This window comes from Arvicanthis niloticus, chromosome 21 (assembly GCF_011762505.2).
Source record: "Arvicanthis niloticus isolate mArvNil1 chromosome 21, mArvNil1.pat.X, whole genome shotgun sequence".
NCBI lineage: Eukaryota > Metazoa > Chordata > Mammalia > Rodentia > Muridae > Arvicanthis > Arvicanthis niloticus.
Window position 1 is genome coordinate 42,428,161 of NC_047678.1, and position 25,488 is coordinate 42,453,648.

The window sequence follows — 25,488 nt, forward strand, 5'->3', positions numbered from 1 at the left end:
GAAGGACTGTGAACCCCTAAACAAAATTCTCTCAGGGAACCAGCCAGAGCATTATCACGCAAAGGCCGTTCTCCACAGCTAGGTTTTAGAATGTGGGTCAGGCATTTCTCATGATTCTCATGACCCTGTCCCCACCCCTGGGGTTCAAGCTTTTGTGGAGTCTCTTATCCTCCACTGTGAGTTAGACATAGCCACTTGCTTTTAACTAACAGGAAGTGAGACATAGGGCTATGTCCTGGGTGCCCCGCCAAGTCTCCAGCCTGTCCCCTTTCTTCCAAGAAAAATGAAGAGATATTTCTGTCCACAGGGGTTGCTTTCTTATCTCTACTTCCCAAAGTCTCTTCAGATCAGCTTCTGCCTTATTAATCCAATGAAATGGCTCTGTATAAGGTAACTCACCCTATCATGGCCACACTGTACAAACAAGGTTTTCCCCTGACCTTTACCTATGCTACAGCAGCGCTGACACATTCCTCCCCCTCCCCCTTGAGGTTTACTCTGCAGTCCAGGCCTCAAACCGGAGATCTTCCTGTCTCCACCTCCTAAGTGCGGGGTTACAGGTATGTGCCAACAGCCTAGCTATCTCCTGGAGACTCTTTCTGCCCTGAGCTGTGAGCTTGTCTTGCAGGCTCGCACTCCTCCAGCAGGCCCTCAGAAGATGGCCATCTCTCAAAAGCCAATCCTAGTTTCTTTTGTCTCCACAGAACTCTGATGACAGAATGTTCTAGCAAACACCGACAGCTTGCATGTCTAGAATGGCTCCACCTGAATGAGTTTCCATGTCAACAACTACAGAGAGTGGGGCTCCTGTTCACAGCAGCTCTAGGTGCCTAGGCCACTGTATTCATGCTTGCCTCCTGGTGGTAAGAGTCCAGGATTGATACTACCAGTCAGACCACCAGGTGTCTTCTCAATTGCCTCATAGTTAGGACATGAATGAACTAGTCACTAGATCCTGGAGAATAGTGTCTAAGGTTTCCTTTCCTCTCTGCCTTTGGAGATAGGTGTGTGGTGTCTGGAGCAGTAGCAGCACCTCGAGACCATGACTATGCCAAGGGTGGCTGATGTGAAAATAGACAAAGCCCGTGTAGGTCATAAATAATGCCACTCAGCTGCCCCCAAGCCTGGGAGGTCAGCGTAGCCTGGTTTCCAGTCAAGTTCCCTTCATGTTCTGACTCTTTATATGGAAACCACCCAGAGCTATTCCAGGCTGTCAAAGCCCTAAAACCTCCCATTCTTCTGGAAATTACTAGGTATTCTCTCCACTGAGCTGTAGGCACAATTCCATTGAGTGGGAAGGCCTGTCTGGGCATTGTGCTGTCCCGAGACTTGAAAGCCGTCAGTCACACTGCTGGTTTCTAACAAGCCCTTTCTGGATACTGGGAGATCCTGTCTCCTCACTGATTTTAAGCTTGGTTTATAATCCAAAACTGTCTTCTTTGATGTTCATTCCATGTGGCTGTTTTTCTTTCTTAGCCAAAGTCTTGACCTCTGACACAAGAGGTCTCCGGGTACCCCTGATTCCTGCAGTGCTCAGTGTTTCTGGTTCTCCTTAGTGAGCTAGCTGCCCTGGGTCCCAGGGGTCTTGTACACCTTCCCTGGTCCCTCATTGGGATCACAGGATGGAGTTCTTTCCCACCTTTATTTCTAAGGCAAGATGAAGCTCAGCTCAGCAACCTTCTCACACCACCCAGTCTCCCCAGCAGGCAAAGCAGCCTCTGTGAGCTGGAGCCAGGAGCCCACTTCGTGCCACACTTCATTTGCAAAGGGAGGTTGGTTGCTGTGGACATTAGCTAGTCTGGCATACTGGCTCTCTCTCAAGTTTGGAAATCCCTGTCTAGGAGGCAACTCACTTTCCACTGGGCCTTGTTTGGAATCTTCCTCTGGTCTCTGCCCCCAGACAGGCAGCCTCCAGCAGGGTGTGGTCCTCCCTCCCCTCCTCTGGTCCTCCCTCCCCTCCTCTGGTCCTCCCTCCTCTCCTGTGCTCAGCCTCCCCTTACAAGGCCAGCTGCTCTAGAGTTTTCTCTTCCCTGTATAGAATTCTTCTCCCTTGGCCTCTTGATCTTCAGCCTCTTCTGTACATTTCTGTTCCTGGCTTCTTCATCTTACAGAGGAATACATGATCTACTCAGAAGAGTTAGAGACTATATACCCCTTCTGTCAAGACCGGGTAAAACTTATGGGAAATAATTAACCAGCCAGGCCCCTGTGTTTCCCATCTTGTTAGTTTCCTGCTAAAAGACTACATTTCTCAACTCTCCTTGAGGACTACAGTTGTCTCCACTCCTCTAAGGATCCACGTCCCATTCCATCGTATTCTGTAGGCATGCGTGTGCACACACACACACACACACACACACACACACACACACACACACAGAGTGCCACGTGTTCCCTTGCTGTGAGCAAGCATGGCCCAGCTAAGGGTGGACCAAGCCCCTCTCTCTCTCTCAGCTTGAATATGCTTCCCACGCCACAGGTCACAGGTGCTAGAGGGTGGGTCGCCGGGCAGATGTGTGGGGAGGGCCGCTCCTCAGCTCCCTTGGTACCCACAGTTTTAGTCTTTCCTCTGTGGACTTCAGGGAACTGAAGTCTGTGGGATAGTCTCTGCTGGGCTTCTGTTCCCACCAGTGCAGAAAGGGCAGAGGCAGGACAGCAGCCTGAGATGAGGTTCAGGGTAGTGGAGATGGTGGCTGGTGCGCTCGAGGGGAGCCTCTCTTGACCCAGCAGATTCCCGAGGTTTCTTCTGTCTCCTTCTATTCTTCCTTTCCTTTGCCCTCTCTCCTTCCTTCCAACAGGGTCTTACCCTGCGCCCAGGCTGCTTCAAACCTTTCTCCTCCTGCCCTGACATCCCCAGTGCCAGGATCTCTTCCTTTGCTTGTGGCTTCTCAGCAAACTGATAAGATTTGAAGTCCTACTCATGACTGACTCTATGTGCTCCCGAGTTTAGAAATTCTATCTATGAATCTGTCTGCTACAAAGTCTCAAGGTCTGACCTTATTTCCTCTAGAACTTGCATTCAGGGCATGGTCTCTTGCGGATGAAGTGTGGTTCTGTGTTGATTTCCTGCCTACTGACATCCAGGCCTTCCAGAGACATCGGCAGCAACCATCATCTGCTCACTCACCTGCAGGTCTTTGTGGTCACAGGCAGGTCACTTGCTGCTCTGACCTGCCTCCCCCCATATGTCTTCACTATGACTTCACTACACACTCTGAAAACATGACCACTAGTCTCCAGTTCTTCTTTTTTGGAGTTTGGCTATTTTTAGGTCTTTATTTCCCATGTCAATTTTAGAAACAGGCTTATCAGCTTCTACAAAAACACAGATCAGAGGCTGCCAAACTCCCCATGATAAAGCTGGACAGTTAACACTTTTCCAATTTCTATTATAGGAAGACTCTGCTGTTCTATGAAGGGGCAGAAGCTTGACCAGCCATGATGCGCAGGTCACATTCCAGACGCCTGGGCTCTCCCGTGGGTTTACTGTCCACATACATGGTTAGCCATCTAAGATCAAGGCCCTGTGCTTCTTTGTGTAGATGCCTTATGTGTCTTTCCTCTTCCCCACAGCAGAGTCAGCAGTCACCCACTGCTAATGAGAGCACCTACAGACCTACCACTGATGTCCTGCATCAGGCTGAGAACGTTCCAGTTGCTGGGCATACAGTTACAAGGTATGAAACATTGATGCTTTTGAGTTGTATATTTGTGGTTTGTCAGGTGGGTTAAAAGGAGGGCTCTGCTAGAAGTTACTTCCTACTAACGGGCTGGACAGGCTTTCCCCAGTGTCCTTCCAGCTCCCCATAAATTGAGTTTTCTATCCACTACAGGAACAGTACTGGCTAGCCATGCATGTCGGGCTCCTGATGGTTCTTTCCCTGGTCAGTTTCCATACACACACACACACACACACACAGACACAGACACACACACACACACACAGCTGGACATGAACCAGGGTCTTTCTCTGCATCCCGCTCTTCCATGGTCCTGCCTATCCCGGGATCCTCAGCAGCCTTTGACTCCCGGAACTCTCTTTTCAAGGTACCTATCTGGGTTCAGATAGAGGGGTAAGTTAATGTTGTAATCTTTACATTACTTTAGTACTCCGGATATTCATCCTCCTGTAAATAAGTATCAGAGGCTCCTTGCTGCCCTAGCTGCCCTGAATAAAAGGACTGTCAGTCAAAAGCTGGGCTTCCCTTTTTTTGACACCAGCCACCTTGAACATTACACAGTTCCTCAAGAAAATCACATGATGACTACAACTGAACACAGCAGCTTCTGTCTTATCCAGGGCTGTCTCAGTTTGTACCAGACACGTTGGGAGTCACAATCTTCAGTGAGATCTAAGATACTGTAATCATTTCTTCCCGGGGACAAAGTAGGGCACTTCACCTGGTGGCCCTCTCCAGGCACTGCTAAAGGCAGGGGTGCTAAAGTCGAAGACTGTGATTGGTGTAGACACAAACCCTTATTTGCATCTGAGGTGAGCCTGGTATTTACCTGCTTCTGGGAGTGCTCTGCAGAAGGCACTATCCCCTCCCAGCAGCTCAGGCTGCTACTCCTCAGCTCTGGTTCATGCTAGCTCTATGTATATTCTTCTAGATGACTTAGGTCATTAACTGACAGTACTTTTATTTTCAACATTCTTAATGGATTTATATTTTCATATATTTTCCCTTTTAAAACAGGATGGCTTTTAGAAGAGGGCCCCTTCTCTTACCTGGGAATAGCTAGGATAGATTTTCTGGAAGAGCCCAGCAGCTATGTTTTAAACTAACCGTTTCTTCTAACTGAGGAGCACTGTGCTGGGGGGTGGGGGAGGCAGTATTAGGCCAGAGTCAAAGTGCAGATGCTGCTTAAAGAATTGAGCCACAGTCCATCTTGCCCGGAGGCTCTACTCTTCTTAGCCGTCTTCCAGGATGCCTAGGCTGGCCTGCAGGTCTCTTGGAAGGAAAGTGAATCTGGGTATGTATTCTAGTACCAAGCTAATCTCTAATAGAACAGGAGTTTAAAAGCCAGACTGAGAGACTGTTTTGTCTTTTAAAATATCACAATTACTTCCATGGCTCACACCCCACCCCCTCCCATTTGTCTTCTTTTGTGGTTTCAGTTTTTCCTGGCAAGGTCTTAGTATACCGCCCAGACTGGCCTCATACTTATAGCTCTCCTGCCTCAGGCTTCCCAGTGCTGAGATTGCAGGCTTACACTCTTGTGAAGCAAGCAGTAGCTCTAAAATTTCTTATGGTATTAAATAAATGAAGACTTTAAAAGATCCTTAAGATCTGTGCCATAGTTTTTAGCTGCAAACTGACCCAAGATGTCATTCTAACCTGGAACAAACCCAGACATCCATGTGTTGCTTGGATCTTCTGGCAGCTGTTACTAGGTCTTCAGAGTTCCAGTGCTCTCACCTCAAAAAGCTTCGCCCCTTGGTGAACCTTGAACTTTGAGGCACAAACTCTCATGGGTGTGGGGGGAATCCTAGGGAAACAGACTGACATCTTGGGAGAATCAGTGAGCTGCCATGGTCCACAGACACAGAGAGAGGTAATGTGAGGGTGGCCACCTCCACCAGGAAGTCTGCTGAAGGGTGACTATGGGTATCCCAGCTCAAATTAGAACCTGCACACCACTGTGGTACATGAAAAGGTGGCACTCTGGGGAAGCAGCTGAGCCATCAGGAGCTGGACCTTCACAAACAGGATTAATACTCTCAGAAGACAGACTTAATGGTTGAGAACATTGCTAAGTGCCAGGGGCACCGTGCTGCACAAGCATGCGGAGGCCTAAGACCCTTAATTCATAGCAATGCACACACAAAAGGGAGGGGTCCCTCCTCTGTCTCTGTCAGTCTGTCTGTCTGTCTGTCTGTCTCTCTCTCTCTCTCTTACACACACACACACACACACACACACACACACACACACACACACACATGAAAGAGAGAGAGGGAGAGAGAGAGAGACCTAAGCAGGCCCCTCTGTCCTCTACTACGTGAGCTTGCCCTGACAGGGCTCTGTGCTTGAATGACAGTGTCTTGAGGCTGCAAGCCTCACCAGATTCAGAGTCCAAAACTGCCTTAATCTTGGGTTTCCTGGTCTGTAGAACTATGAATACCTGTTGCTTATAAATTATTCAGAATAAGGCATTTTTTTACACACTGACTGAGCAGAGGTTGTGTCCCACCGACTTTCCAGGAACTGACCGTGTGGTGACTCTGTGGGTTCGTAGCTTTCCTTCAGATTACAAGAGACAGGCAAATTATTCCTCATCACATTTTAATCTCCAAGCTTCCGTTCAAAGCTAGAATTTTAACCTAAAACATGTGGTTATCACTGCCCAATTACTGACAGTAATTCATATGACACTGGTCATTCTCAACAGCCACTTTGCCAGAGGTGTAATTGCCTCCTCCTTTGGGACTAGAAAAAAAAATTTTTTTTTTCTTTTACTTCTTTCAAGTAGCATGTACTTAAAGGTGAAATATCTAATTGAAGCATTCTTGAACTTTTGATGTGAAAAAAAAAAAAGAAGGAAAGATACAGTCAACTCATAAACCAACTGTTCCACTGTCAGCAAGCAGGCACACTGAGAGCTCAGCTCAGCTCTGCCTCAGTGGTCCGAGGATACAGTGTCCCTGGGGGAACCATGAAACAAGAGCCTTAACTGTGTGGCTACAGAGAGTCTGAGGAGGAGCCAGAGTGTGACAAAGGATGGGGAGACAGAGGGAAGAATGGAAGGTGGAAGTAGAGGGGGAGAGAGGGAGGAAAGAAGGGGGCGGGCACATACATCAAAGTGTCTGCACGGTGACTGCACCTGTGATTCTGTGGCTTCTAGGTCACTTTGCTCATGAAAGGTATCAAGGTGAAGAAAAATGTAAAGTTAAGTAAAAATCATAATATTCGAGTGGGCAGACTAACTTCTGTTTTTGTCTTAACAGCCTCCTCTAATGACATGCACTGTTTGAGTTCAGGAGAAGAGGGTTGTGACACAAACCCAAGGCTCGGACACTCTGGCCCTAAGTGAGCAGTTGTGGTCTTCACATCTTTAAGAAGAAAGACAGATCCAGGCTCCCGACTGAATTCTGGAATGAGGGGCTTTTCCCTTCTGTACCTTTAATTCCCCACCTCCTCCATTTCCTCTCCTTTCCTTCCTTCTCCATGCCCTTCCTATCTCACACATGTGTGCCCTCTTCAGCCTAGACTGGCATGGAACTCACTATGTAGTTCAAGCCGGCCTGGAACTTGCAGCCATCCTCCTGCCTCTGTCTCTGGAGTACCCTACTTGGCTTGTCTTTGGGTTCTGCCTCACCATCATCATCAAAACAAAAACAAACAAACAAACAAACAAACAAACAAAAAACAGTGTCTGCTAAGCACCACTTGCTTCTTTGAAGAACATGAACACATTCAGAATTACAGAGTGTGGCTCTTGGGCCCTGGGAGGAATCCTACTTTCATGGAAACTGCTCCATGCTACCTTCCCATGGCTCCTGGTTGTTCCTGGGTGGCATGGGGCTTTGCTCCCAGGCCGAGTCTTAGAAAATGCTGTGGTTCAAGCTGACTCAGTGCACAGGACACAGCTACTGCACACCAAAGGGCAGATCATGCAGGCATCTTCGTTTCCCATAGCCAACACACTGGCAAACCACTTGAGAGTCAGAATTAACTGTGGCCATGGTTTGGGAGGCAGTGTTTAGAATGCTGGGGACCTCGGCTTCACTGATGTGAGTCTGAAGCGGAAGTCATGCTGATGTATACTGAGTCAGTAGCACAGAAGAACTGAGTCCTATGCACAGCCAGTGATGTGTGATACTGATGGGCTCACACAACCCAGAACCCTCTTCTTTACCCTTCCTTACTACACAGACGCTAATCCCACAACATCCCAAATCCCTTCCCCTCCTTTGGGAACATGGTGCCTATAGAATGGTGTTGGCTGACCCTCCTGTGACCACCTCTGGGTCACCCCAACCCACAATGCATATAGCCATGAGGGTTCTTCAGGGATTGCCTGGCCAATTCCAAGGTTATGTGACTTGTTAGTTTACATGTCTCTTCCATACCATAGTGCAGACTTGACCCAGTCCTCGGAGTCACAAGCTTAGGAATACTCCCAGAATCCCTTGACCTGAGGAGGCTGCCAGACTAAATGCAGGTGTTCTTCCCCAGCTGCCCAGGTGCTGGCTCTGAGCACAGACCTGGAATCTCCATAGAGAACAGGACTGGGTTATCTCATCTTTTTTGGGAAGCTCACCTCTCCAGGTCAAGAGGAATAACATCACCCCCAGATATGCCCTTGTACCTCACTTGTCATTCATAGCGGAAGGATTCTTTGAAGGAAGAAACCACTGCATGAGGCAGCATCTGGGTCCCCACTGTTCCTCTTTCCACTTCCTGCTGCTTCTCTCAACCTCCCAGGACACATTTACACTTGTGATCCTACAGCACTGCAACCCTGAAAGGTGAATTAGGACAGGAGAGGCTGTGCACACACAGAGCCAGCTACTTCTCAGCTACTTGTGGGCTACAGCTGAAGGATCTCAAGTCAGAAGCCAGCATAGGCAACTTAGCAAGATCCTATCTCAAGATAAACTGACAAGGCTCTGTGAATTTCTGTTGTAACAGTTCCATCCCTGGTAGCACAAGCCCATGCATACGCATGTATGCACATGTACACACATGTACACACACACATGCACACACACACACACATGAACACACATGCACACACACATGCATCACCCCTAGAAAAGGAATGCTTTCTTTTGAGAATAGTCATTCAAATCCACAGTGGGTTGAACCCACGAGGAGGATCAGGGTTGGCTCTGTCTTCACTTTGCCTGCTGTTACCAGGACAAAGGCCTACATACATACATTAATGTGCGCATAAATAAATGAGTGCAAACAAAAGTTTTATATAGTACATACTTGAAAAAAGTCAACACATTAGTTCTGTACTCCCATCCCTTCCAAAAGTAATCTAGTTTTATCTGTCTCTAATCAAAACAATCTCTATCCAGTGTGAAAGCAGACAGGGAGGGAGCTGCCTCTCAGGCATGTGGCAGTTTGCTTTCTCTCATTGTCAGGAAACCCAGACTTGCAAATTAGCAATATGCCTGTCAGTTTTTGCCAAGAAAATGCAAACAGAAAAGCGAAATTTTCCTGCAGGAGGGTGGCTCTTGGCACCTGAGTGGGGGGTGGACAGCACTTACTTTTCAGTAACACACACTAGGCCATGCCTTTCCCCAGCACTGGCTTGGGGTCAAGATCTGCATTACAGAATTACAGTTTCCTGGCAGAACTTCCCTGAGGGCTCTAAGTAGAGAGCCGGCAAGAAAGCAGGCCCAAACCACCTCACAGGTGGCCAGGAAGCAATGGCTTTCTCTCAGTCACCTTTGAAAAATGGAAACAACTATGAGGAGAATTTCCAAGGATGGGCTGCTGCAGCCAAAGCACAGGAAATGGTCTGGGTTTCTGATGTTTGCTCTCCCCATGGCTTCCCCAGGAGGTCTCATTCACAACTTCATGTTCTCTGTAAATGGTATTACCCAGAGTGCCTGGTCAGCTGTCCAGGAAACTTGTCACAGTAAAACAGCCTGAATCTTACCTCCTGGTCCTTCCAGAAGCCACAGGATCAGAACGACCCAGCTCCAGGATCCTAGCCTAACCAGAACAACTCATCAGCCACTCACAGACCTGTCTAGAGATGAATAAGTGGGTTCATACAACAGATGCAAAGACAGGTTGCTTCAAACATCCACTCTGTATACCTTAGAGGTTTTGTTTATAAAGCTAGTTATTGCACTTGTAATCCCAGTGCTCAGGGGCTGAAACAGAAGGCACAAAGATGAGGCCAGATGAGTTGAGGCCTTGTCTTTAAACAAATAGAATGTCATGGAATGAGACAGAGGTTGGAATGAGACTTGGCGGGTCTCCATAGCCAGGCCTGTGAGAACTGACTGAGATGAACTGCTACAGCACTGCCTGGAGAGACATTGGCTGGACTGTAAATCTCAAGTATTATTGTATTTCAGCAGTGAACAGGTCTTGGTTTTGACTAGTGTATAGCAGCACCAAGAGGTAGAGGCGGACTCCAGGGCTTCAGAAGCAGTGTCATGTACGTTCCAAGAACTGTGCTAGATGGAGGCCGGGGACTCAGGTGGCACAGAACGGGGGAGAAGACATCAGTGACCCCATCACCTCTTGACTCCATGAAATAGGGCTGGTCTCTGGCTGTGCTTGTCTGCTGGCCCTGTGATCAGTGACTCTTGGTATTTACGCTTCTGTGGGGGCCCTGCCCACTGTGAGTCTCTGTGGTTGTGTGTATACAGGCATTGCAGCAATGATGGTATGTCTTTATGTGATCTTTATGACAATCAAAAAGGGAGCTAGGAGAACACAGGACCTCAGAGCCAGAGGCCTGGGGTAGGGTGTTTGATTGTAGACAAACCTTTCTGTTTTAATTTAAAGAACCCCAGTCTGCCCACTGTCCGGCTTCATCAACAGCTAACTTATGGCAAAACCTGGGCCATGGATCACTCAGCTAGCCTCTTTTTCTAGGTTGCTGGTGCATAATAAATCACTCCAAAATTCAGTGGCTTACCAAATCATTATCTCACACTTAAGGTGGGTTAGGAATTTAGAAGTGGCTGGGCAGGCAGCTTTGGTCAGAGCAGAGCTTCTGAGAAGCCCCTGAGATTGGAGTCAGACTGCAGTCTCCAATCTGAAGGGAACAACTGCAGCTGGATACATCCACCTGTAATCTGCTTTTATAAGTGAAGTTTGTTGGAAAGCCGTTCTTTTCTGTGGACAAACTATTTGCAGAACTTGGTGCTTGTGACAGAGTACATGGTCCACATATTTGGGACTGTTTACTATCTGTTCTTTACAGAGAAAAAGCTGCCAACCCCTGGTGTAGAGAACCTGAGATGCTCAGGGTGTTGGCAGTGGGCCATGCTCCTTGTCGTGTGGGATTCTCTGCTGCTGGGTACCTGAGTGTCCTTATGACCTGGCAGCTATCTCTTCCCAAGAGCCAGTGATTCAGGATCCAGGAAGCCAGAGGCCTTTGTTTTCATAACCTAGCCAAGAAGAGACATGCCATCATGGCTGCAGTATTGTTCTGGACACACAGAACCACGGGGACACGGAGACTCTACAAAGGTATAAATACTGGGAGGCATAGAACACTGGGGTCCATCTTGTAAGCTGACAAGCATAGACAGAGACGTGTTCTTACAGTGTAAACTCAGAGGTTGAGTCAGGGACATCCAGTAGGGCTTTTCTGCTCTTAACACTTGCCAATCATACAATGCAGATAATGTCTGATCTACTTCATGTTTGAGCTTCAAACATCATATATGGTGCATTTTCATTTTGCATTACAAAATTGCTATTTATGTTTTCAGAACCATTGTTAGTATGATTATTTCCTATTAATTAGGTGGCATTTTAAATAATAATTAAATTCAAACATTCCCTGTGTTCTGCTTTCTATTCTTGGAGAAAGAGATGAGCAAACATGCAGTTCCTAGAAATTCCTCTAGAGACCCATGTTCCCTGGTCTACCAGCCACGACATGGCAATCCCTGTCTGTGGCAGCACATGTCATAATATCCAGTCATGTCTCCAAGACCCCCAGGCAATGTAAATCAGTAGGAAAAACAGCATATCTTGTTTGGTTTTAAAGAAAATCTTAGCAATTAAAAGTTTAAGAATGTGTTTTCCACAGGGTGTGTCTCAACAGAGCCCGTCTATAACCCCGGCACTTGGCAGGCTGAGGCAGCCAGGTGGGAGTTGGGAGACAGCACACTGAGACTCTTGCCTGGAACAACAATGAAGTGCGTGTCCTATGCATGTGGGGTGCTTAACAGTGGCTACTTAAATCCAATATGCAGATATCATGAGTGGAGGGTAATTTAAAAGTCAAGGACTAGCATTCGGTAGTTTAAAAACATATGCAGGCATGGCTTTCTTTGACCCACTGGTGTTCACTTAATACCCCTCCTCTGACTATAACATAGCCTACGTCTGGAGTAATTCTTCCTCAGGAAGCTCCAAGCTCAATAGCTACAGGAAACCATCTCTGAATTGACGATGCTAACAGTACATTTTTTTCTTGAGTAATTCCTTTTTTACCATAGTGGAAAACATGTAGAGAAGCTATTCACCTCCGCCCAGCTTCTTACATCTGGTGGGAGAACTACAATGTAACTTAGAAAACAGGAGATCGGAAGCAGCCACAGACTGCAGCAGCCGGCAGACTGCTCCCTGGGAAAAGCAAGCACAGTCCGAGGCCTTTAGGTGCTGCGGCTGCATAGGAAGGACTCATGTGCTGTGAAGACTTCTCTGGAGAGAAAGGAAAACACAGAGGGAACAGCAACCTGGCAGGGTGCAGGGCTGTTCCACAGCCTGGATTTGCCAGGTTTTAGCACAAGGGCTAAGTGCTCCACCTGGCTTCCTTTGCGGTTATACTCTGGACTCAGTAAGCTTGCCTTATTACTGTTGGGTTTTACCAAGACAGCACTGGGTCTGTGTGAAGGACTCACGTGGAACTCCTCAGCACAGTCCCTCCCCCCAGCGATCCCAGGAACGCACATGACTTGTCTCCATTTTTGCCAGTGTGTCTATTTTAAGACTCTCACTTTGTCCAAGGACATCATTTGTCATTTATTTAATACACTGGCTTCTGAACTATGTACGAGTCAACAAAGTCTGAGGTATTTATCCAGAGACGACTAGATGCCAGGCCTTGTACTGTGTAGGACAGTGCCTGGACCTGGCTCACAAAGGAGACAAAAGCCTGACCAAGGACAGTGGCAGGAGATGGAGACCCTGAAACTAGACCCCAAGTGAGAGAATGGCAGAGGAAGTGAATGAGGTGCCCAAGAGCCAACCTCTGCTGGTGCACACATATCTCCCCCACACTTTCTCTTTACACACAGAGGTCAGCCGCGGACAACAAATGTCCTGCTCCATCACTTCTCTACCTTACCCCCTTCAGGCAGTGCTTCCCACTGAACTTGGAGCCGGGTAGCAGCCAGTGAGCCCCAGTGAGTCTCCAGTCTCTGTCCACACGGCGCTGGGAATACACGCCTGACGTGGCCACATCTGGTCTTTTGTTTCTGAGGGTACGTGGATATGAACTCAGGTAACCTTAGTGTAGCAAGCCCTCTCACCCACTGAGCTGTCTCTCTGGCCGCCTGTGAGGATGGTTATCACGCTGTTTGTGCAGGCATCAGAAAGATATACTGAAAAACCTAAGGCAGAAAACTCTAGGAGGTTAATTCATCAGCTGGGAGAAAGCTACTGTGGGAGAAATGACCTAGGAATGGCTAAGGAACCCCACCGCTGAGGCCTCTGGGAGTCACCTGTGTGAGGGCTTTTACTCGTATGCAGCTCGTGTTAATCCCAGGGTACAGCAGCTGCCACAGTCAACACCTAGATTTTCCAACTGTGGAGGACCATGGAGACAGACGAGGTTGCTTCCAAGGGACAATCCTACTTGCCTCTCTGCTGGCTAGTTTTATGTCACTCTGATACAAGCTGCAGTGATCTGGGAAGAGGGGACCTCAAATGAGAAAAAGCCCCACCAGACTGGCCTGTGGGCAGAGCTGTGGTGTACTTTATTGGCTAATGATTATTGTGGGCAGGTCCAGCTCAGCGTGGGTGATGCCACCTCTGGGCTATTGGTCCTGAGTGCTACAGAAAGCAGGCTGGGTCAGCCATTAGGAACAAGCCAGTAAGCAGCAATCATCCATGGCCTCTGCCCTGACTTTTGTCAGCAATGGAGTATGACCTAAAAGTTGTAAACTGAAATAAACACTTTCTTTCCCAAGTTGTTTATGGTCAGGGTGTTTGGTCATAGCAATTGGGACTCTGAGGCACCACCTAGAAGTGGCTGCAGGTGTCACACAAGGTGCTTAGGCATGAGGCGGTCCTTGTTCCCATGTGGCATCCCTGTCTTCCCCTCAGCACACTTGGCCAGCATATCCTCATCATGACCTTACAGCCTGTATGGTAGGTACCATCTCTCCTGACCCAAGAAGAACACAACACAGGTAGGTACGGGTAGAGCACTTCCCAGCAGCTTCCCAGGACTCTGACCCAGGAAAAGAGGGATGGGATGACTCAGAGGACACCCAAGCTCTTTAAACCCTGAAAGCTGGGCTCACCCACTGGACTTGGACTTGCCTTTGGGACTTGGGAACTGGACCTTCCTTGCTCAAGGCCCGGGGATCTGGCACCATGAGTTCCCATTCTCACAACTGTCATTTCTTTATTGGATCAAAACAAAAGTCTTTCAATTGAGAAACTGTAGGTTTTACAAGTCTTGCATTTCTAGAATGATGCACTAGGCAGCATAGAGTCTCCATACACCCTGTCTCAAACACTTCGTTCTGAGCTAGGTGCTTTTGCACCCTTACTCTCTACTGTGAAATCTTACATGTTCTGTTAAAAAATATTGTGCTTGCCATAACTCGAGAACACAGAGGTGGAGAGAGGGAGACATCAGAGAAATGGGTAAAATGTATTTAACACCAGAAAACCAAGATAATAATCGTTCTTCCTGTGCTGGGGAAGGAAGCCAGGGTACCACACATGCTTACCAGGCTCTCTACCCCTGAGGGATATCCCAGCTGGACAGGCAGTGTTGATGGATATCCCAGCTGGACAGGCAGTGTTGATGAGGGCTATCCCAGCTGGACAGGCAGTGTTGGTGAGGGCTATCCCAGCTAGACTGGCAGTGTTGGTGAGGGCTATCCCAGCTAGACTGGCAGTGTTGGTGAGGGCTATCCCAGCTAGACTGGCAGTGTTGGTGAGGGATATCCCAGCTGGACAGGCAGTGTTGGTGAGGGTTAACCCAGCTAGACTGGCAGTGTTGATGAGGGCTATCCCAGCTGGACAGGCAGTGTTGGTGAGGGCTAACCCAGCTAGACTGGCAGTGTTGGTGAGGGCTATCCCATCTGGACAGGCAGTATTGGTGAGGGCTATCCCAGCTGGACAGGCAGTGTCGGTGAGGGCTATCCCAGCTGGACAGGCAGTGTTGGTGAGGGATATCCCAGCTGGACAGGCAGTGTCAGTAAGGGCTCAGCACCAACCCTCTGGGCAACAGTCCTGTGCTGATTTGGGCCCTTTTCTTGTTCTTTGGGCTGATTTCAGTGGCTGCCATCTTTCTGGGAGGTTCTAGGCTTCTGTCCTCACTCCCTGGCTGGCATATATGCTCTGGACTTAGCAGCCTGGCTGTCTGGAGTAGCTAAGTGGCTACTGACTGCTCTGGGATATGTACTGGACTCTAGTTACCAAATGGTTCTTGGATATCCCTTTCTATTTTTAATTGGATCTTTAAAAATGACTGGATCCTAAGTAAGCCAATGTATAAAGAGACACAAGCATCGGGTGGTGGTCTGTCTGCCCGTCTGCCCAAGTTCTTCCTGAAGGTCTCAACTGAGCTGAGTAATTTCAAACGCCCTTTGCAAAGCACCCGAGTCCACCTGCTTGTGCTTCTTGTACATGTCTAGTTTGCTTGGGTGCTTAGGAATGCCAGTTTCCCATCTCGAGGGAGGGACTGAGCCCTGCTTCTGGCGCATTCCTTCCAAGTTCTCTGCAGAACTGTTTAATCCCTGGGAGGTTCAACAGAGGGAGCTGAGCGCCTCCAGCTGGCCAGACCCAGGCCTCCAAGTCAGGATTTTTGGTATGCTGGTTAAAAGGCCAACTCCACTCAGAGTGCAAACCCATCTCCTGACAGGCTTGGTGACAGAGACTGCCTAAGCTCAACTGTGCCTGCTCTGTGGTGAGAAGTGAGGAGGAGGAGGAGGCGCGGCAACAGGAAGCTTTAACATGTGACCAGAACCTCTCTGTGTGGCAAAGGGCAGAGCAGGGAGTTGAGGCCACAGTTAGTTACAAGATAGAGGGTCAAATGCCAGGCTAAAGAAGGCAGAAACCAAGCTCTGGGAAAGGCACTTGGACGTGGAGAGGCACAAGCAGGGTGATCTGAACATCCCAGGACACCCCCTTCTGCAGCAGGGAGGCTAAGGGAAGGGTGAAGGAAAGCTGAGCTCTCCCTATGTTTGTTCCAACAGGGAGTTTCCACAAGACTAAGCACCTTTTCTTTTTCTATTCTCTAGTGTGGTGGTGGTGGTGGTGGGGGCGCATGTGTATATGTGCGTGCATAGGTCTGGCTGTGTGGGTGTGTTTATGCACCTGATTGTGGGTACATGCAGAGACCCAAAGTCAATGTTGGGACTCACCCTCTATCTGATTCACAGAGGCAGAATCTTCCAGTCAAACCCACGCTTCCTTGCTACCGCTCATCTTGCTGGCCAGCTTGCTCTGCAGGAGGACCCCTATTTCTGCTTTCTGAGGCTGAAATTGCAGGCTAGTTGCCATGTGGGTTCTGGAGTCTGAACTCTGATCCTCAGGCTTTAACTCCTGAGCCATCTCCATAGCCCGGGACAGAATCTTCTAATTCTGGGAGACTTTAAAAATATTCTTCATACCGATTATTCATGCTATTTTAATAAGTTACCATCTAAAGATGCTATGTTCTAATTTTTCTGTAAATGAGAAATTTCCAATAATATTTAAAACTGTTTATTGTGCATGAAAGAAAACATTATTTTATATAAAACTTGTATCCTGCCTCCTTACCTTTCGGGAGGGGCAGCGTTTCATCATGCCGTGGTTCCGAGTCCTGGCTGCCTTAGAACTTGCTACACTGTCCAGAATGGCCTAAAGCTCAGAGATACCCACCTGCCATGACATCCAGCTTCCTGGTGCTTTTAGTAATTATCTTATGGACATTTACTTTAACTATGTAACCCTCTATGTCTGCAGGCGCGCTATGCCTCTTCCGGGACCTGACCCTTTTATTTATCAAGAACTAAGCTCTCCACACAGGGCTGTTTCACTGTGGGGCACTAGGGGCTTGACCAAGGCTGAGGTTCAGGTAAGAACACACCATTTCTCTCGCAAACCCCCAAACTGAGTCTTGTTACCTGCCATGGCACAATGAGGCCAGCTGACTGGAGACCAGGTTCTCTCGTCTCCTCTTCTGGGTTGAACCCTCACATCCATGAGTATGGTACTCTCCATGGGGGTGCTCCCCATCTGTTACACACTGAGAGTCCTTACTTCTCAGAGGTCAGCCAGTGTAGATTCTTCTCATGTTTTCCCTCCAGTTCCCTAAGTACTGTGTGGTGCATGAGGTGTTGGACCTGAAGTTGGTCCCCAAGAAGACACTGCCCAATTCATTGCCTCCATTGCCTCGTTGCTTAAATTGAGACATGGAGGTAACCACTCTGAGCATCTAGAAACTCACTGTCTTCTGTTCTCTTCACAGGCAGAAAATCACCAGTGGTGAATCCCGTTGAGGGAAAGCTTTCCCCACTCTCCCCATCCTCATCCTGACCTCTCCCCCCCCTCTCTTCTCCCTCTCTCTTCCCTCTCCCTCTCTCTTCCCTCTCCCTCTCTCTTCCCTCTCCCTCTCTCTTCTCTCTCTCTTCTCTCTCTCTCTCTCTCCACTCCCTCTCTCTCTTCTCTCTTCTCTCTTCTCTCTCTCTCTCTCTCTCTCTCTCTCTCTCTCTCCTTTCTCTACCACCCCTTCTCTTTCATCTGGTAGAACCAGGAAACAGTCCTCACGGCGCCCTTTGAGGCCCTGCCCACAGGTTTTCGGTCTCTCTGTAAGACGATTTTAGAATCCTAGTCACTGGCTCCCCCTCACAGTGCTTCTATATAAGGCATGGTTAGAAAATGGTGGGGACAGCTCTGCAGTGATTCTTAGAAACCTGTATTTATCGTTTCCCATTGCTTGGCTATTTCTACTTGCTTAGCCTCGCCCTTGGTGACATTATAGATCTGGATTGGGCTATCCCATCCTCCACCAGAGTCCTCTGTGCTTATTTAACTGACAAGTTAGTGCTACAGGAAACACAAGTGACTTGTCTCCTGTGCTAGAGGACTATTGTCTGACAGTGTCTCCAGGTGCATGGCTCTTACCTGTTGCTTGAGTGCCTCCAAAGATTCAAATTCCAACCTGGCCAGTTTCTGCTGGATATGCCGTGGTTTATCAGGGATGGCAAACGCAAGTATGAACTTCAAAGCCAAGAGTGCATGCTGCAAAGAGAAAGACCGCATGTTGAGACATTCACCCACCGGTTGCCAGCAGAGACATGAGGTCCTAAAGGATGCTGGACTCTCTGTTAACTTTAGGGACTCTTGAGTTAGTGGCCTCTGACATATCACAGACTAATCAGGCCAGGAGCTGCATTGGACAACTCTGGTATGGTCCATCCAACCATTACTGGCTTATTTTGTTTTACTATTTGAAAACAAGTTCTTGTCATAAACTGATACTGTGTGCACTCTTGGTGCTTTGTAGAGAAGTAAAGCTTGTTCCAAAGTCTTCCACAAAATGCTTGACCTGTGCGTGGATGAGCAATGTGCCTGGTGACCGGCATTCTTCATCAGCTCCATTCTCTGTTCACCACCAACCAACTGTACTGCAGCCCAGGTTACAGCCAGCTAAGTGCCTCACCTGTACTGAAGCTGGAGTCACAGCCAGCTCAGATTCTCTACATCCCGGGGTGTCTGGTGTGGCTTCTTTCATGACCTGATCATTGTTAAACATTGATTGGCTGAACCTGAAACTGTTCTATCCACACGCAGCAGTTACGGATACAAACTCTGTGTGCCCTTTCAGACCGTAGCAGTTGAGGACCACTCCCTTCTTCTCTAGCATCCTCAGTGTCTCATAACACGACCTGAGATTTACAATCAGGCAGAGAGCATTGCCTCTATTGAATCCCACAGAGGCACAGCCCCACCCAAAAGACTTTTCTTCACACCCATGATTGTCTGGGGTCTTATGAAGACATTCAACACCCTCAGATATCTGAACCACCAAAGAAGGAAGCCTAGGGCCGGGAAGAGTGTGAATGACTGAGGATATCAAAAGGTGGGAATCTTTAAAGGTTAAAAAAAAAAAAAATGGAAGTGTGTAAGGAAGCCAAAGAGAGACAAGACTGCTTAAGGTCCCCTACTGTTGACAGGAAAAAGGATAGGTGGAGGAAAATAAAATGAATTCTTTAGAGAAGAAATAAACAAGGACTCCTGGGGAAAGGGCGGAGGGCACAGGAGTCAGAGTCAGCACCAGCACAGTGCTAGATTTGAGCACGTTGTAACCAGAAGACCTAGAAATTAGCAGCTCCCAGCCAGGCTCACACTAACAGTGATCTGGAGTGACCAGGATTGGAGTGGCCTTGACCTCGGGAACACTGGCAGTTGTTTAGGCAAACAGACATTAAAGCAGCCCTGGTCAGATGTTCTCCCGTGTGGAGATGAGTTAAGACCTGGGTATCATCTACAAAAGATAAACCAGCAATGAGGAGGGGCTGGGTTGTACCACTATCCTATTAGTGATGAGGATAAGACAATCTCATCCTGAAGTGTTATATGAGAGACAAGCTAGTGCATGAAAACAAACCTTCTGCAGTTTGCTGCTGGAGCCACCCCACCGTCCTTCCTCACCAAACAAACCTGCACCCTTGTTTGTGGCCTGGAGTCTCCCAGGGATGGGTTTAAGTAACAAAACAAAACAAAGTCCCTCTGAGGCCTTGCTTCCCTCAGGTGCAGAGCATCTGGAAGGGACATCAGCTTCCCATCTTTAGCCTTTCCCAGACACGCCTTTTGTGAGGGACACAATTTACATAAAAAAAGGATTACGCTCTGCTAAGCACCTTGCCTTACCTGATCAAGACCACCCATTTGCCCAGAAAACAACTTACAGCTCAGAGAACCTGGAATCCAGAAGCAGCAGCTCTGGGATATGGTAACCTGGCTAGACATGCTGCTGAGCTAGCAGCCTCCACCCCCACTCCCTCATCTAATCTGTCAGTGATTCCCAACATCAGCACCACAGATACTGTCTTGTCTACTGACTAGTCTACTGAAAGGAAGAGCTAATAAGGAACAGGACACGTATCTGAGGGAAAGCGTACTCAAAGTGAGGGGTAGTAGGAGACTGTCCGTGGAAAGAAGGCACTTTATGTGCCGTCACTGTCATTATTCATCAGCAAAACCCCTTGTTCTTAAATCTGGCCTTTGTTTTTAGAGACATGGTTTTACTACACAGCCAGACTGGCCTCAAATTCCTGATCCTCCTGCTGCCGAGTCTCAAGGGTTGAGGTGAGAGGTGTGCTGCACCACACCAGACTCCAGCAACATTTTCTTAAAAGTAAAACACAAAATTGTATAATAAACAAAGGAAATAGAAAAGAAAAAGTCTGTGAGGGGATCAGGTGGAAAATCTACAACAAATACACAAAACGTTTGTTCAACACAACACTTTGCACTAAGCAGGGTTTATGGGGGCGGGGGGAAGCAGAAAGACGACCACCATAGAAAATCAGTTCTGAGTTCAACACCTCGGGGCAGTGATCTCTGCGGACCGGACCGTTGGCCACTGCAGGGATGGGGAGCCCTGGGAGCCTCGTGCCAAGTGCACAGGGAGTGGGGCCATTTTATTTTGTGAAAACAAGAACATTCTGATGTGATCACAAGTAGAAGCTGTGTTTCTCCAGCAGCCGGTGCCCAGCCCCTTGGCTTCTGAAACAAAATACAAATCAGAACTCAATTCCTGGGATCCTGAGAAGGAAGTTGACTCCTACGGGGCTTGCTATGTGTACAGCAGCATCAGTCCAACACAAGAAACTTCTCAGGAAACTAAAAAGCCTCTGATCACCAGAAAATGTACTGGACAACTGTTCGTTTATGAAAACAGCTCATGGGAAAGCCGGAAAACACACCAGCAATGACAAGAAACTCGTCACCTTTTCTTTACCCACTGGTAATGCTTTGTAGTTAGTTTTATATTTTAATTTCTTTAGATTTATTTTATACATACAAGTGTTTTTGCTTGCATAAGTGTATGTACAGCATAAAGGGCCTGGTGCCCTCAGAGGTCAGAAGAGGGCACCGGATGCCCTGAAACCAGAATTACAGATAGTTGTGAGCCACCATGTGGGTGCTGAGAACTGAATAAACCCAGGTCCTCTGCAAGAGCAGCCAGTGCTCTTAACTGCTGGCGTCTCTCCAGCCCTTGCTTTATCTTTTACATTCTACTCCTCTGTTCCCCTCCATCCATAGTCCTGCAGTCATTCCCTGCTTATGCTCCTCGGGTTCATCCAACAGACATGGGTGGAACTGTTACTCTGGCTGCTGCTGGTGTCCCATCTCCTGTGAGTGAAAAGCCATTTGTCCACACCTGCCCAGGGAAAGGAGGGGTGGGGCAGATGGGGCAGAGGGCAGGGGTAAGGGAGGGGGACAGGGCAGGGCCAGAGGGCAGGGGCAGGGCAGGGGTCTGGGGCACAGGGGGCACAGGGGACAGGGGTAAGGGGGTAGAGGTCAGAGAGGCCAGAGGGGCCAGAGGAGCCAGAGGTCAGGGGACAGAGGGGGCAGGAGGCAGAGGGGGCAAGAGGTCGGGGGGAGGGGACAGGGGGCAGAGGGCAGGGCAGCTCCCGTGACGAAACAGACAGCTCTCAAGCTCTCTGCTCCTGACACATCAAACAGGCACATGGATAGTGACAGGAACTCCCTGCCATCTCAAGTGGCCTGGGCCTTTGCACAGCTATTTGGACTATTTCTGACAAGAAGCCAAATGAGTGAGGAGCTGGGCATGAAAGGTTAGCAGAATGTTGAAATAAAGATGTTCCAGGAGAAGAACACGCAGACATGTTAGGAAAGCCAACAGTGAGCTGCTGAGTGGCCACCATCAAACATCAGAAGCCCTCTCCTCTCCTCTCCTCTCCCCTCTCCCCTCTCCCCTCTCCCCTCTCCCCTCTCCCCTCTCCCCTCTCCCCCCTCCCCCCTCCCCCCCCCCCCCGCCCCCCTCCCCCCTCCCCCCTCCCCTCTCCCCTCTCCCCTCTCCCCTCTCCCCTCCCCTCCTCTCCCCTCCTTCCCTCTCCTGCTCTCTCTGCCTCCACAGATCATTCGGCCACAGCTTGGGTGGGGGATTCCAATCAGAATAAAGGAGAGACATAGCTAATTTAAAGGGCCTGCAACCCAGAAGCATCCTATCCCTGGGATGAGAAAGCCCTTCAAGGCTTTGGCAGAGCTGTGCTAGCTCAGGGCTCTCCCTAAGTAGGGTGAGTGATGCCCACTGTAGGTTGTTTAGCTTGTGTTTTCAACAGTTGTCTGGTCATTGGACAAGTTAAAAGGAATCATGTACTACCAGCAGCTGTGCTGGGATGCTCTGCAAGGGCTGGAAGCAAAGCAGCATGAAGACCATGCCTTCTGCTCACTGGGTATTTTCATTTACTTTTAATTGAATTACTCAAGAAATATACATTTGTAATCCCTACGACCCACGAGTGAGCAGCTCCACAGCAAGGAAAGGACCCAAAGGCTGCTCTTTGCCTGACTCAGAATGGTGTTAAAGCCTGGATTCTGCGCATCCCATAAGGCCTATGGGCTGACGGCTCTCCTGTGGCGTTACTGGGAGGCGGTGGAATCCTAGGAAGACAGGGGAACAGATATCCACAGCTTGCCGCCATAGTGGGCACCACTGGCCCGGAGCAGCAGGGCAATTTGGCCATGGCCAGAGATCTCTAAAACTCTGAATCAGAATAAACCTTTGATCTCTCAGGTGTTTTGTTACACTGATAAAAAGCTGAGTAGCATACAGCGTGAGGAGGAGGAGTTTCAGAACTTGGCTGCTAAATTTTGCAGGAGGCAGGTTTAGTATGTCCCATGTTAGCTGTCCTGTCCTGTCCTTTAAACCCATACTGCTTCCATTAAAAGATGCACAGGCACAGTAAGCACCAGAAGGTTCTGGATGCTAAGGAAGTCCTGTCAGTGCAACGGTAGGGTTTCCTTCTGTGGGTGTCAGCAGGGTTGCAGTCTTAGCCCTGTGGCAGGCTTTGTTCATAGGTGGTAGCATCTCTGTATCCCAGGATGGTTCTGTGACTGACTGGCTCACTCTGATTTTGATTTCTTTCTAGTTTTTGTTTTTCTTTCTCATCTACAACTATAGCCACAAAGCCTATTTGTCTAGCAAATCTGTTTGGAATACCTTGTCACACCAAACTTCCTGTGCACGGATGATATCGCATATGGCATTTCCTCTCTTTCCTTGTTTCTGGGTAGTATGGACCAACATAGACTTTCAAGGCCATGTCTGTCCCATGACCCCTGCGTCCCCTCTCCCTTCCTTGGGACATCATCCCCCTTCACTCCCAGGACATGACACAGAGCCTAGAAGCTCAGGGGAGCGTGCAGTGAGAGAGGCAGAGGTGGCAACCTTTCACATAAGGCACATCTGCATGTCTGCTGCTGTGTAGGAATACAGCACTGCCAGAGATGAAGGCTTCCACAGACTCCTCAGCCTCACCAAGTGGACAGTGACCACTGACCACAGGACAGCACAGGCTGGGGAACAACAGCACCTACACTCAGTCCCTCCCACAAGACACTGCGAATCCATGAATCTCCTTTTTGTCCTGTATCTGTCATTTCTGCATGGTGTGTTGGTAAAATACAGATGTGGTCATCTATAGGATCACTTGTTAACCGTCTTATCAAATCCAAGCCCCTGGCTACCTTTCAGCTCCATTTGAGCCTCGGGACTTTAGTGACAACAGTTTGCCTATCATCTATCTTTCTGAAGAAAACAGTATTGGAATGAATGCTTGTGTCCTTCAATGCAACCTAAAAATCAGGCCACATCTGTTTACAAATAATAAAAGATGGTGGGCCAGGGACAGAGCTCAGCGTGCTTGTTCAACGTGTGTGAAACCCCAGATTTGACCCCAAGTGCTCCAAGAAAATGAGATGAAAAACTCATTTGTGTGTGAGGTCATGTGTGTGTGTGTGTGTGTGTGTGTGTGTGTGTGTGTGCGCACATGTGAAAGCTAACCACAGTATCTTCCTCAGACTCTGTTCACCTTGAAGCTGTATAGCTCACTGGCCTGGAGCTTGCCAAGTAGGTGAGGTTGGCTGACTAGGGAGCCCCAAGGCTCTAACCATCTCCACCTCACCACTACTGGCATTCAATGTGCATACTGGGCTTTTCCAGATGTGCTACAGGGTTTGAACTCAGGCCCTTATGCTTATAAGGCAAGCACTTTACCAACTGAGCCCCCTCCTAAGCCCATCCTGTGAAAGTCTCCATCTAACAGTGGGCATCTGCCTCACAGATGTTTACTTATTCATTTTTTTTTTTTTTTTTTTTTTTTTTGGTATCCCATACTGATCTTAGGTCCTGACATGAAAGTGAAAAAGACACAGGAATACAATATCCAGCAGCACACAGGGTCTGTGAGCTCTCCATTGTCCTTTGGGCACTGCTGTCCTCAGGAAAGCTCAAAGCACAGGGGTGCTAACCCATGGCACTAGAAGGAGGGAAAGCAAAGGGGTATGTTTAACATTTTAAAAACCACTTAAATACCTGCTGTATGCTGAAGTAATTAATTTCTTTAAATAGAAATGGATGTGCATCACTTTGCCTGCTCTTCAGATACCTTAGCTGGCTCTCTCCCTGGCAACCTGGTACTCAGCAGGTGCAGAAAAGCCACCAACACCTGCAGAGTCATTAGTAGGAAAGGAAAAGGACTCTATAAAAATAGACTCACAGATGCTGGGGTTTATAATTAATGGCAATCTCTACCAGACTTCTGAATGCCATCTTTTAGATAAAACATGGATATTTTAAGGCTCCAAAGTTTCATAGCACACAGAGGGTTTACCTTGAAGATGCTAGACGTCTGCTCACTGTAAGCATCTCTGCTCACAGCCACAAGGAAGTGCCCAAGGCTGTGCCCAGATGCAAAACAGTGGAAACCATGCTGCACCAAGATGGAAATGTACAGCCCAGAGAAGCGACAAACCAGGTTTACGGACGGTGCTGTACACGCAATAAACTTGATACTGAGTGAAGAAGAATGAGCCATTCAGAACCTCATGCCTTGATGGTATATACCCAGCCTTCCCTAGAAAGAAAGGATGTACACTACATGTACTAATATGCTCACATAGGAAGAGGAGATGGATGAGAACCAGGCAAAGATGCCTGTGCCATGATAGAGGAGCAGGACCAGCAAGGTCTGCATACCTGAGGTGGTGGTGGTCTACCGGGGAGTACACACGGCAGTCTTGTGAATGAAACAGAAGAGCCAAGGCTTTCTAGTATTTGTTACTTGTAAGTCTTGCTCAGAGCTGTTTATAACACACCATGATGAAGCACGAAACAGAATACCACCATTCTGTAACTTGACATGTGTTGGCACCATCATTAACTCGATCTGTGGATGGCATTTAACGGGAACTAGGGTAAGCTGCCAAAAGAGAAACTAGCTACTGTAGAGTCTAATGGGGGATGTGGGTTTGATCACACTGAAATAATTCAGAGAGCAAAGGAGATCAAGGTGGCTTAAAGAATTGAACTTGACACAAAGATTAAGAGCACATGTCTGGGTTCATTCAGATG

General features: G+C 48.3%; 1 protein-coding gene and 1 long non-coding RNA gene across 7 annotated transcripts in view; one reads left to right on the top strand and one right to left on the bottom strand.

Annotated features, from left to right (window-relative positions):
* The window catches only part of Ano10 (anoctamin 10), a 112,136-nt gene that overhangs the window by 6,386 nt on the left and 80,262 nt on the right, over window positions 1–25,488 (bottom strand). The window contains exon 12 of one of the 2 annotated variants that reach the window (XM_034484422.1): window positions 18,006–18,122. In XM_034484422.1, coding sequence (XP_034340313.1) covers window positions 18,006–18,122 — 117 coding nt within the window. Of the gene's footprint in view, window positions 1–17,912; window positions 18,123–25,488 lie in introns of those variants that run through there. The other variant, XM_034484421.2, reaches the window with a different exon arrangement.
* On the top strand, window positions 3,360–7,169 carry LOC143435326 (uncharacterized). Of its 5 annotated transcripts, none has more exons than XR_013105521.1 (3): window positions 3,360–3,477; window positions 3,574–3,677; window positions 6,950–7,169. It is a non-coding gene; the product is annotated as an uncharacterized LOC143435326 (long non-coding RNA). The 5 variants fall into 5 exon arrangements; XR_013105524.1 differs by having other exon boundaries at window positions 3,382–3,449; XR_013105525.1 differs by having other exon boundaries at window positions 3,397–3,449; window positions 3,577–3,677.